The sequence below is a fragment of the Pipistrellus kuhlii genome, unplaced genomic scaffold, assembly GCF_014108245.1.
Source record: "Pipistrellus kuhlii isolate mPipKuh1 unplaced genomic scaffold, mPipKuh1.p scaffold_m20_p_22, whole genome shotgun sequence".
Lineage (NCBI taxonomy): Eukaryota > Metazoa > Chordata > Mammalia > Chiroptera > Vespertilionidae > Pipistrellus > Pipistrellus kuhlii.
The window spans coordinates 11,695,286-11,709,305 of NW_023425521.1; the positions used below are offsets into that span (position 1 = coordinate 11,695,286).

The window sequence follows — 14,020 nt, forward strand, 5'->3', positions numbered from 1 at the left end:
GCTACAATCAATGCAAAGGGCCATCAACAGAATGGACAGTGTTATATTGACACAATGGAATACTTTTGAGCACAAAAAAAGAATGAACTACTACCATACACCATAACATGAATGAACCTCACAGACATAATGAGCAAAATAAGCCAGACACAAAAGACCTTACATTGAATAATTCTATCTATATAAAATTCAAAATCACCAGGAAATTAGTAATATTCCTTTTGTTACCTTTCATGTTGGTTACAGGGTTGTTGGATTTGCAAAAATTTCACTGATCTACTCTTTAATTTTGTGTTCTTTATCATGATGTTTGCACAATATAAAGATTTATAAAAATAATAAATTAAAGCAACAATATCCTTCTCCCTGTATTTGATTTCATCACTCTCTTCTCCTTCTAGAAGCTAAATTCCTTGATTGAGTTGTTTATAACTGTCCTCTATTTTTAATTTCTCATTCACCCAAAAATACATTGCAGAATGATTTCTGCCCCTAACACTCCTCCAATTTGACTTTTGCTACCGTCTCCAATCATCTCCAAGTTGTTGTTAAAGAGAAAACTATAGCCAAAACCGGTTTGGCTCAGTGGACAGAGCGTTGGCCTGCGGACTGAAAGGGCATGTACCTGGTTGCGGACACATCCCAGTAGGGGGTGTGCAAGAGGCAGCTGATCGATGTTTCTCTCTCATCTATCCCTCTCCCTCCCTCTCTGAAAAAAAATCAATAAAATATATATTTTTTAAAGTTATTCTAAAATAAATCTAAGAAAAGACCATATGATGAAAATCCAGAAAAGATTGCAATAATTATATTTTAATCTCATACTTCAATTATAGAAATAAAATGGCACCCTATTATAAAAGACTAGAGGTCCAATGAGGACCAAGCCTGCAACTGAGGTACATGCCCTTGAATGTAATCGAACACAGTATCCTTCAGTCCGAAGGCTGATGAGAAACTAGCTAGGGCTCAGGACTCTTAATACACAATCTAATCATCTTTCTACTAGAGCTAACTTGATCACAGGTTGTTACGTTTAGGAGGGCTCCAGCGCCACATATAAAAACCCTGTGGTTTTTATATGAACAAAATCTCCTTTCTCTTAATTTAGATTTGGTTAATCACTTGTGCTATTTTACTTCTCTGGATTAAGATAAGCACATATGTCCTCCTTCTAAAGGGTGACCACTCTCAAGATAACACAAATCTTATTAACTATCCTATTAACCACTCCTGGGTTTTTTGTTCCCACCTTCAGGTAATCTTCCTTAATTTCAAATGCATTAAAGAAGCTGCAAAATTCTTTCTCTGGAGCATCTGAGATCTTGCACCCCTGCATATGTTGTCAGTTAGGCTCAAATAAACTATTATACAAATTCTCTACAGGTTTGGATCATTCCTACATTGACACTAGCTATAAAATAGGTTTCAAAAAACAGTATGGTGGTATCTCAAAAAATTAAAAATAGAATTACCACATAAACCAATAATCCCATTTATGAGTATATACTCAAAAATAATTGAATGCAGGCATTCAAAGCAATATCTATACACCCAAGTTCATAGCAGCATTATTCACAAAGTCTAAAGGTGGACACAATCCAAATGGAACATGAAAGGACAGAGAAAAAAATGTGGTGCACACACACAAAGGAATATTACACAGCCTTAAAAAGAAAGAACCTACACATGCTACAACGTAAATAAATCTGAGGACATTATACTACGTGAAATGAGCCAGTCATATAAAGACAAATACTATATGACACCACTTATGAGGCTTTTGAGTAGTCAAATTCAGAGTCATAAATAACTGTGGTTGCCAGAGGCTAGTGGGAAGGAATGTGAAATTGTTGTTTAATGGGTATAAAATTTCAGTTTTACAAGATGAGTTCTAGAGATCAGTTGCATAGCAAAGTGAATGTGCAGTAGGTCCTCCGTTCATAAAGTTCATTCAATAGCATTTCATTGTAATGTTGATGAGATGCTATAAGCAACTAACTCTTTTTATATCAATTAGCCTATATTAAAACGTTTCCTTATACTTCGTTTCACCATACTTCCAAAAACCTATCAACAATGTTAACTGAGGACTTACTGTACATAAGACTACTAAACCATACACTTAAAAATGGTTAAAATAATACACTTTATATGCATTTTACCATAATTAATCTTTTAATTCCCCTTAAATAAATCACTTGTAACTGAAGAAGGGGCTGTTGAATATAAAAACTGGTACCTAAGTATAGTACTAGACTTCTTATTAGAATGCCAAGTCAAGAAAGGCCATGGAGTGCAACAAGCTTCTCCCTCACAGATTAGACTTGGCAGTTCTGGTTATACTGTAGCGAACCAGCTGGATAATCTAGTGTGCTTTGGGTCTCAAACCATATGCACACCTTCAGGGAATTTGATAGAAAAATATCAGGATGTGAAACTGCTTTGGCTACTTCTTTTTCAGTATGGTATCTTAAGGAAAACGAGCTTAGGCATGAATCAGACTGTCTGAAAGAGAAACAACAGAGATCATTATACAAAAGGCCCTTGTCCTACTCTCTAATGAACTCCAAAAGTAGTCATCTCTACCTAACAGCAGCCAAAATTAGAGCATGGATTAGGAACGGATACCTAGGGGAATGCAGGATTGGTTCCCCAAGCCCCAACCATGATAAATCATATCAAAGGGGAAGCAGGCTGGAGGGAAGGGGCTACCTGGCAGCTCTTAATAATTTTAAGCTATTTTTTTTATAAATTTTAATATTTTATTGATTTTTTTACAGAGAGGAAGGGAAAGGGATAGAGAGTTAGAAACATCAATGAGAGAGAAACATAGATCAGCTGCCTCTTGCACACTCCCTACTGGGGATGTGCCTGCAACCAAGGTACATGTCCTTGACCAGGATCGAACCTGGGACCTTTAAGGCTGCATGCCAATGCTCTACCCACTAAGCCAAACCAGTCAAGGCTGGTTATGCTATTTTAAATTAAACACAAATTGAGTCCAAGTGGAGCGAGCGAGCGAGCTGAGTGGTTGTGTGCACACACACAAAGGAATATTACACAGCCTTAAAAAATGTGGTGCACACACACAAAGGAATATTACACAGCCTTAAAAAGAAAGAACCTACACATGCTACAACGTAAATAAATCTGAGGACATTATACTACGTGAAATGAGCCAGTCATATAAAGACAAATACTATATGACACCACTTATGAGGCTTTTGAGTAGTCAAATTCAGAGTCATACTTGTGTCTCGAAGACCGGTAGCCCTTGAAGCATGAGTGACCAAATGACTTGAGAGCAAATTGCAGAATTCAAAGAAGCTTTTTCACTATTTGATAAGGATGGTGATGGAACTATAACAACAAAGGAATTGGTAACTATAATGAGGTCTCTTGGGGAGGATCCCACAGAAGCAGAGTTACAGGACATGATAAATGAAGTGGATACTGATGGTAATGGCACAATCGACTTCCCAGAATTTGACAATGATGGCAAGAAAAATGAAAGACACAGACAGTGAAGAAGAAATTCGAGAAGCATTCTATGTGTTTGCTAAGGATGGCAATGACTATATTAGTGCAGCAGAGCTTCGCCATGTGATGACAAACCTTGGGGAGAAGTTAATAGATGAAGAGGTTGATTGAATGATCAAGGAAGCAGATATTGATGGTGATGGTCAAGTAAACTAGGAAGAGTTTGTATTAATTATGACAGCAAAGTGGAGAAATTGTACAGAATGTGCTAAATTTCTTGTACAAAATTGTTTATTTGTCTTTTCTTTGTAAGTTATCCATAAAAGGTTCCTCCTGCTGTCAAAAAAAAAAAATGCATGTATAGTAATTAGGACTTCATTTCTCCGTGTTTTCTACCCTTATCTTACTGTTACTGTCCTGAAACCTTATTTTAAAAAATTGATCAAGTAACATGTTGCATGTGGCTTACTCTGGATATATCTAAGCCCTTCTGCACATCTAAACTTAGATGGAGTTGGTCAAATGAGGGAACATCTGGTTATGCCTTTTTTTTTTTTAATATATTTTATTGATTTTTTACAGAGAGGAAGGGAGAAGGATAGAGAGCTAGAAACGTCGATGAGAGAGAAACATCGACCAGCTGCCTCTTGCACACCCCCTACCGGGGATGTGCCCACAACCAATGTACATGCCTTTGACCGGAATCGAACCTGGGACCTTTCAGTCCACAGACCGACACTCTACCACTGAGCCAAACCGGTTTCAGCTGATTATGCCTTTTTAAGCAGTTTTCTTTAGAAACTCTCAGCATGTTGTTGTTGAAGTGTGGAGTTGTAACTCTGCGTGGACTATGAACAGTCAACAATATGAACTTAAAAGTTGCACTATTGCAAAACGGGTGTATTATCCAGGTACTCATACACTATTTTTTTTTTTTTGTACTGCTGGTCCTGTACCAGAAACATTTTCTTTTATTGATACTTGTTTTTTAAATTTTGTTTAGCCACTTACAGAAAATCTGCTTATGGCACAATTTGCCACAAATCCATTCCAAGTTGTATATTTGTTTTCCAATAAGAAAAAATTTTACCCCCAAAAAAATAATTAAACACAAATTTATTTTGAAAACTAAAAAGTTACTAAAAGAGAAAGTAATCTAACTCAAGAATCAGGTCAACCTGAAGCAAACATTGAATGTATAAGGCCCAAAAAGTTAAAACCATACCATTTAAATCTGCATTTTCAAATCTGACCCAGACTATTTTCTCCTTTTCTTCTGTTAGAGGTGTTCCACTGTAAGCCTGCATAGTAAAACAGAAATGTTTGAATAAAAATATTTTACAGTGCTAATATTACTGATGTTCAAAACAAAGAGTAACTGAAAGCCAACACTATCCCTCTACAATTTCACCAAGCCTACATCTTGGAAACAGCACATTTTGTACTATTTGTAATCCCAAAGAAAGTTATCCAGGAGTCTGAAAACCTTGGTCAGAAGAGAGTTTTTAAGCTACTAAAATACTGCAAAAGCCCTGACCAGGTGGCTCGGCTGGTTGAAGCATTGTTCCATTACACCAAATGGTTGTGGGTTCATTCCCCAGACAGGACATGTATGGGAAGCAAACAATCAATGTTTCTCTTTCACGTTGTTTTTCTCTCTCTCTCCCTCCTCCTCTCTCTCTCTCTCTCTCTCTCTCTCTCTCTCTCTCTCTAAAAAAAAAAAAAAAAAAAAAAAAAAAAAAAATCAATAAAAAACATGTACCTAGATGAGGATTTAAACAAGTTTTGAAAAAAAATTGCAGAGACCTAAAATATAATAAACACAGTATATTAGAAAGCATTACTATAATTTTAAGATGCTCAAAAAACTAAATCATTTCCTATATTAGCCAACAAATAAGAAGTCTTAAAAAAATAAAACTACCTCAAGTATCTATTTACTTCCCATGTATTTATGATCAGGCAATTTACACTTTACCCAAAATTTTCAAGCATATTACTTTCTTACAGCATAGGAAATATAGTTAATAATACTGTAATAACTATGTATGTACTAAAATTATCAGGGACATCACTTCTTACATTATATAATTGTTTAACTACTAGTCTATTCACCTGGAACTAATATAAAATAATACTGAACATAATCTGTAATTGAAAAATAAAATTTTTAAATGTACTCCATGATATTATAAATAGAATTATAGGATAATACATATTACCTCATTTTCCTAAATCATAAAACAATTAAAAGCTTCATTTGCTTTTCTCTTGTAGGCTTAAAAATACAGCACAAAAACACAAAAATAAATTCACTTGTTTGTAGTCATACACACAAAAAGGAGCATTACTTATTACTTTCTTCATGTCTCTAGTTGGAGGGCAGTGTTGGGGGTAGAAAAAAGTACCGGTATTACTTTTTCAGTCTCTGATCTGGCCTCTACACTTAACCTATTAGCTAGTTTATTAGCTAGTTTCTACAAGCCTGCAAGGGTCACAAAGATAAACATAGGAAAAGTGTCAAGGGTTCTTCTCATCAGTAGTCAAAGGGAGTCATCTCTCCCTAAGGCAAGTATTTTTATTGTGTGAATTTACAAATATTTAAAATGTCAATAAAAGAGCTGCAACATTTCAATTATAAAATGGTTCAATTCAGGTAATTATTATTTAATATGGTATATCAAGATCTTATAAAAACTATAACATAATTTGTGTTACTATATATGAACTGCTTTAAATTTCCATACCAATTTAAAGTCCCCATACTTACCATACAAAGGTAAAGGACATTGAAAACACTATTAAAAGACCATTACTTTAATTGTAAGTTTACTATACCCAAAAAAAATTCTTTATTTAAATTGTTTGTTTTTTTTAAAGTGAACTATGAGTAGGGCAGTAAATTTTTTTGGAGAAGCGGAAAAACCCACACTATAACCTACTTTATCTTTAACCATCTCATCCTTATCACCAGTTATCTTCTCAACCTTATCTTCTCTTCCTCCTTGGTCTAGCCCTTACAATAACCTACTTTATCTTCAAACATCTCATCCTTATCACCAGTTACCTTCTCATCCTTATCTTCTCTTCCTCCTTGGTCTTGCCCTTATCATCCTTGAAAACTTATTTTTTTTAATAATTTTTTACCTTGGAATAATTTTAGATTGCTAAACAGTACAGGAAGTTTTCATATAGAGCTTAGCCAGATTTCTCTAATATGAACTACCTAAATTAATTAAATTTTACCTTACCATAGTACATTCGTCAAAACTCTGAAGCTAATTGATGCATTACTAGTAATTAAGCCTCAGATCTCATGGGATTTCCCCAGTTTTTCCAATAATGTCTTTTCTCTGCTCCAGGATCCAATCTAAGACACATTACAATTAGGACTTCTAACTCAGGCTCTTCTTCAGTCCCATAAAGGAGTAACATTTTATCAACATTTCCTTCAGTTTAGCAGAATTACTATCAAGCTGCTTATCACCTGTAGCTATATTCAACATTCTCCTTTGCAACATCTAAAGATGTTGTCCTTTGACTTCTGAGTGATATGCAGAACAAAACAAAAAAAAAGGATGAAAGAAGCCTTTCAGTATATGGGGATTCCAGAACTTCTTTGTTTTCCTCCTCAGGGAGAAATAAGATTTTCATACAAACGCTTGTATAATTTTGTTAGTCTTCAGGCTTTCCTCTCTCCTTCCCAGACATGGTATTCTTTATATATATATTTGATTTTTTTACAGAGAGGAAGGGAGATGGATAGAGAGTTGGAAACATCGATAAGAGAGAAACATAGATCAGCTGCCTCCTGTGCACCCCCGTCTGGGGATGTGCCTGCATCCAAGGTACATATGCCCTCAACTGGAATCGAACCCGGACCTTTCAGTCCCCAGGCCGATGCTCTATCCACTGAGCCAAACCAGTTAGGGCAAGTCATGGTATTCTTTACTAAGCATTCCTGAGAAAATTCTGTGAAGCTAATGAAAGCATCTGAGTATTGCTTCTTGAGTGCCTTCCAGCAGGTTTGCACAAAGAAGGTAAATGAAATTAGTCACTTTGCCTCTCAATTTACGATAATCTTTGCCCATGCTTAGGTATTTCATTCCCAATGATGCATACCAAGTGCCCATCCAGCTTTCACTTGCTGTCTTAATGGTGGTTAGCGTACTACTAAACTATTAGCCCTTCTTTTTTGTTGTTAATCCTCACCTGAGGATACTTTTTCATTTTTAGAGAAAATGGAAAGGAGTGGGAGAGACAGAGAGAAACATTGATGTGAGAAAGACACATCGATTGGTTGTCTCCCACACATGACCCAACCCTGGCCTGGGGGATTGAGCCTGCAATGGAGGTGCACGCCCTTGGCCAGAATCAAACCCATGACCCTTCAGTCCACAGGCCAATTCTCTCTCCACTGAGCCAAACCAGCTAGAGCTTAGCCCTCCTTCTTCCACCAAAATCCAACTGCCATAAACCTCAAATTTAGAGTCCACAACTGACAGGATTTGTTTATTTCTCCTTTTATTCCTTATCTGGTTTCTATCATAGCTACACATTCATAAGCACAAAGTTATTATTGAATTTTGAAAGACACAGCTAAGATTACTGTAGACATGTTTTTTTCACTGTAGAGAAAATAACTTCCATTATGTGCTATCAAAAGTATAATGTTTCATAACAGCAAATCATTCTATAGGAAGAACATATATAATTTCATATAATTTACTTGACTGCTATTAACACTTGGGCTGATCACAATTTTTTTACCCTGAAAATGTGAAATTTTCAAAAAGACTTAAAAGAGAAGATTTGAGCTTTAACTCTTTTTTCTTTGTTAAAATTATTTTTAGCCCTAACCAGTTTGGCTCAGTGGATAGAGCATTGGCCTTTAGACTGAAGGGTCCTGGGTTCCAGTCAAGGGCATGTACCTTAGTTGCAGACTCGATCCCCAGTAGGGGTTGTGCAGGAGGCAGCTTGATCAATGTTTCTCTCACTCGTTTTTTTAACTCTCTATCCTTCTCCCTTTCTCTCTGTAAAAATTAATAAAATATTTTAAATCATTTTTAATAACTTTTCAGAAGTACAATTGTTAGATCAAAGGGCACAGCTAAGGGTTTCTATACATCATCAATGCTATCTCTTGAACACAATGAAAATTCACACTATTTGTGATAGCTAAAGAAGCTAATAACATACTAACAGATTTTCTCCTTTTGGGGGATAGAGACCCCAAAAATAATTTCCAGGCTCCATGAATTTGATGATTCCCAGAATAGAACAGAAGTTGGAACCTAATATCATCATCAAAAAATATCATTTTCCAAGTGGCTAACCACAAAATATCAATGGGGGCTTCTGGATTAAATGTGGAATAAAGACTATGACGTACACATGAGACCCATATAGAATAATACTGAATGTAAATTACAATTGAAAAATAAAATTTACATTTAATAAAATTGAGACTATGAGTCACCAAATCTAGCCTACCATCTGTTTTCATAAAGTTTTATTTTAATACAGCCCTGCCCTTTGCTTTACATAAAAAGCATTGATGCCCGGCCAATGTGGCTTAGTGGTTGAGCATAAACCAATGAATCAGAAAGTCACGGTTCAATTCCCAGTCAGAGCACATGCTGGGGGTTGCAGGCTCAATACCCAGTGTGGGGTGTGCAGGAGGCAATCAATCAATGATTCTCTCTCATCACTTGATGTTGCACTCTCTCTCTCTCCCTCGCCCTTCCTCTCTGAAATCAATAAAAAATTTTTAAAAAAAAAGGCACTGCTAATAGTTGCTACAGAGATTATATGACCTGCAAACGTTTATCCAGCCCTTTACAGAAACAGTTCACCAACTGCTGCACTAGACAATGAAGTTTTAAGGATGGTCGTAAAGTACTTCAACTTAACAGAATTCTGGATCCATAATGGCCGCTCAAGAAAATGTCTGCTGCCTAAATTTTTGCTTTCTTTCCAAAGTAGAATGACTTGCATAACATAAATTTCTTGAATGAATATTCTAATTCTTAGATTAATGACTATGACTTTACATCCACAGTTACTACTCTGATCCAAATCTGCAGCCAATTGCATAGATTAACCCCTTTCTAATGTATAATGTTCATAAGAACTAAATTAATAGTCTATCTTCCAGCACTTGTACCCTGTCAGTTTTAGCAGCCAATTTTCAATCTATTACTCACTCTAGTATTCTTGTTTCTCCAGAAAAACCTCCCTCAAAGCCCCTGACCACAGCCTTTCTTCTCCGGCCAACCAACGCTGCTTGCTATGCAGGGTTTCCATTGGCACAAAAGTTGCCTTTGAAAGAATCTGATAAAGAGGCACTCCAGGGCAGGCAAACTACAAAAATTTTGAAATGCCCCTTCCTTGGAACATGCCAGAGCTCAGGGGCTTACAAAGAAAGGAGCAGTTTGTAGAAGACCAAAGCCTGGTATTCTCAGAAGAATACAGGAAGCTCGCCAGCCACAGGAACTCTGTTGCCTACCATGCCCAACTAACCAGTTTCTTTCAACATCAAATACCCAACCTCTCCATTCATTTCAATTAATGCTGCTCCCAATGACCTTTGGAACTTAAGCCTTTCACTCTTTCTTGGCTATGTATGCATTCCCTTTGTAACTGAATGTTCAGTCTGTATTACATGTGTAACACTATTTGATATGTTGTTACTACCTCTGGTTGTTTCAAGAAATTTGACTTCCCTTATTCAAGTTCTTCAAGAAAAAGAAGGAAAAAAACATGTATTTCTCCTTACATGCCCCACAGACCTGCAGACCTTGTCATTATGTGGCCTATTTTCATTAAAGATGACTAAACATAATAAATACTAACATTCTGTGATACTTTCCCATATTTGATGAATACTCTAATACAACTGAAATCTAAAGTCTGGAGTTTTCCTGGACCCTCTTATAAAACAGATCTCTGAATGTCCTTTCTGAACAGGGCAATTACAGATACTGTAGCGGTCAGGGAATACTGGCACCACAAGGAGAAGGCAGAAACCTTCCCCTTCATTAGTTCCACTAAACATTGCTTCCCAAAGCTAATGTTTCACAAGGATTGCCTGAGATTCTTACTATAAACACGAATTATGAAATGCCACCTGAATGCCACTCAGTCAGACGCTCTGGGAGAGGGGCCTGGGAATTACTCTTTTCAATAAGCATGCCAAGTGATACTTATGTTAAGTCTGGGCATCATTGCCCTAGGAATGATCCCAGGAGGGTAGCTCTCCTCCATCGCACCTGGACATAGAGGGACAGGTAAGGAGCTTACTTCCTCACAGGCTAAAGTAACAGGGCATACTCTGCATAGCATAAAAATACTACTTAATATGAAAGAGACATAGATTTTTGCTCAGTGTAGAGGATTTAATTAACATAATACCTAGTTAATGAAATGTCAAGCATGTATTGCTTATCTCACTTCAATCAGGCATCATTTAACCAGGACAAGGGGAAGACTGTGGAAACAAGCCAACTAGAGAGTCCCAAGTCCCTTCCCTCATCTACCATCTCGCCTTGATTCCTCTTGGGAGAGCAAGTTCAGAGGAATAATAATGGTGCCACAGACAGCACAAAACTCAGGTATATCTAATAACAAGTGTGGTTCCTCCATACCAATATTCAGGATACTAAAACATCAAGTCTTTTTGAAGTTGGTGATACTAATATCAAGTTTAGGAAACAGTACATTTAAGAGGCTTCCTGGACAAAGGTAAAACCTACTGTTTCAGAAACCTCAAGAAACTTACCTGTGGCACAACATCCTGTAGAAAAGTCACAACACTTTCCATGTAGGACTGCTCCCTGCAAAGAGGAGAATTAGATGAAATTTATCAGGACAGCTTAAGACAAACATGGAAAAGTTCTTCCTAAGCCCTTAGAACAATGGTTCTCAACCTTTTTAATGCCTCGACCCTTTAATACAGTTCCTCATGTTGTGGGGACCCCCCAACCATAACATTATTTTCATTGCTACTTCATAACTGTAAATTTGCTACTGTTACGAACCGTGTTTTCCGATGATCTTAGGGGACCCTGCTAGTGGGTCGCACCTTAGAAAGTCACTCAATATGTTTTTAAAAGACTAACTCACATTACCTGATAATTCTGCTAAGCTTTCTTTCATTGAATGTTATTAAATGCAAATGAGATCTTAACAATTCTAAACATCTCTTCTGAAAAGTCATGCTATCTTAACTTGATATAGAGAACTTCTAACCCATACTCGAAGGAGTGATGACAGAAAACTTGGCTAAAGCAGAACCTTCCTCTTGAGTCAGAGCAGACTGCCCTAATTACCAATAGACAAAGAAAACTTGTTGCTGATGACTCAGTATATAGTGACCTTCCCTTTAAATTGGCTATGAACCTAGTCCCTTATATGCATAGAGAAAAATGAATCTGTATTCACAAGTAACTTCTGCCATATACAGAAAAGTATAAAAACGCTCAAGGACACTAAAATATTTTAAATGGAAAATCAGGAAGTAGAGAAAAAAATCCTTTAAAATACCAAATCAAATTCATTCCAGAGAGATGTGAAAAATTACATTTAGGGAAATAATAAGATCCTAAATCCTATTTTAAAATATACCTTACATACCTACAGAACTAATTAAGCCCCAAAACCCCGAAACATTGTGGTTAGGCCTATCTCTCCAAACTCATTTTTCTGCCATTCCCTTAATTTGGTTTTTACTTCAGTCATATGCAACTTCAATTCCTAGATTACTCCAAACTCTTCTTTTAATCAAGACCTTTACACTAACTTTCTACCTAAAGTCCTTCCCTTACTCAGCCTCCCCTTTCAGATCTCCGCCTAAACTGTTCCCTCCTCAAAGATGCCTTCTCTGATAATCTTAACCATACTCCTTGTCATTCTATCATAGCGCACTGCTTTGATCAGAGCCTGTAATGACTACTTATTCACTATTTCCCCATACCAGAATGTAAACTCCATTACAGAAAGGAATCCATCTCTCATATTTACATTATACCTTTAGAATCTGTAAACCAGTACTTAGTCATGGAGTTGATGCTCAAGCATTGTTAAAAGAATACTGAATGGAGGTATTTTTTTAAAACCACAAAAATTATGAATTGCATTATAAAAAGCAATAAATGTTGAATATGGTGAGGCAGCAAAGACAAACTGCCTGGATTTGATCCAGGTTCCCCTTCTTGGCTGTTACCAAAGAACAATTTACTTAATTTCTCTCTGCTCTGGTCTTTTCAACTGTAAAATGAAGACTGAAATAGTATCTAACTTATAGCTAATAACATGCTTATTGCCACTTTCCATAGTTAACAAAGATATATAGCCTTAGAAAATGCAGGAGAAGAAAAAAATGAAGTTTTGTGGTAAAATATTATATTCCCCATATACTTTTGTTATTCTGAGAAGGCACTCTTTATGTAACATGCTAAACTTCCCAAGGGAAATAATCCAAAATGTTACAATTCCCTTATGAACATTTTAGAAAGCAGAACTAGGAGGTCACAGTTCAATTCCCGGTCATATGCACTGGTGGCGGCATGCAGAAGGCAGCCAATTGATGATTCTCATCATTGATGTTTCTCTCTCTCTCTCCCTGAAATCAATAAAAATAATCTTTTTTAAAAAAAGCAGAAAAGTTTCAACTCCTTACCCAGGTATTGAAAGGTCTTAATTGTTCACCTCAAACTATTTCATATAAGTCAACTTTTTTCTGCTTTTCATGAAAATAGCTTACCTTACCCACATCTTCTCAATCAATTCCCTTTGCCTAAAAACGTACCCTTGACTCTAACTGCCCAAACACTATTCAGCCTTTGAAGTTCACTTAAATGTTAGCTTCCTAACAAACTTTTCAAATCTAAAATAGTAAAATACTTACACAAAAATACTCGAAATTCACATGCTACTTTGCTAGCATCTATTTTATTGATTAAAGTGAGCTACTTTGCTAGCATCTTTTTTATTGATTAAAGTGACTGCAAACATACATATCTTTTCCTTTTTTAAATATGATCTCAATGATTTCAGAGAGAGGAAGGGAGAGGGAAAGAGATAGAAACTTCAATGATGAGAGAGAATCATGGATCAGCTGCCTCCTATATGCCCACTACTGGGGACTGAGCCAGAAACCCCGTCATGCCTCCTGTTGGGAAATCCAACCAGAATTACCAGCCGGCTCAAGCATACATATCTTAAAACTACATTAGATCATACGCTCCTAGAAAGTATACATAACAGCCCACTGTCTTTGTTAACTATGGACAGTGGCAATAAGCATGTTATTAGCTGTAAGTTAGATACTATTTCAGTCTTCATTTTTACAGTTGAAAAGACCAGAGGCTGGGTGGCTCGGTTGGCTGGAGCATCATACTGTACACCAAAAAGGTTTGGGGTTCTTTAATGAACAAGAACAGATCCAGAGACAAATGGTAGGAAGGAGAGGGTTAGAGAGCAACCAAAGGACTTGTATCCATGCATATCAGCATAAACAATGGACACAGACACTGGG

The 14,020-nt window shown here is 36.5% G+C and overlaps 1 protein-coding gene and 1 pseudogene across 11 annotated transcripts in view; one reads left to right on the forward strand and one right to left on the reverse strand.

The window, feature by feature from the left end:
* Positions 1-14,020, reverse strand: part of BCAS3 (BCAS3 microtubule associated cell migration factor) — a 457,087-nt gene that overhangs the window by 439,305 nt on the left and 3,762 nt on the right. For all 11 annotated transcript variants that reach the window (XM_036451745.2, XM_036451750.2, XM_036451747.2 and 8 more), the window contains exons 3-4: positions 11,264-11,318; positions 4,709-4,784 (exon numbers count right to left, since the gene is read on the reverse strand). In XM_036451745.2, the coding sequence (XP_036307638.1) occupies positions 4,709-4,784; positions 11,264-11,318 (131 nt within the window). The remainder of the gene's footprint in view (positions 1-4,708; positions 4,785-11,263; positions 11,319-14,020) is intronic.
* LOC118726667 lies at positions 3,254-3,810 on the forward strand (annotated as a pseudogene).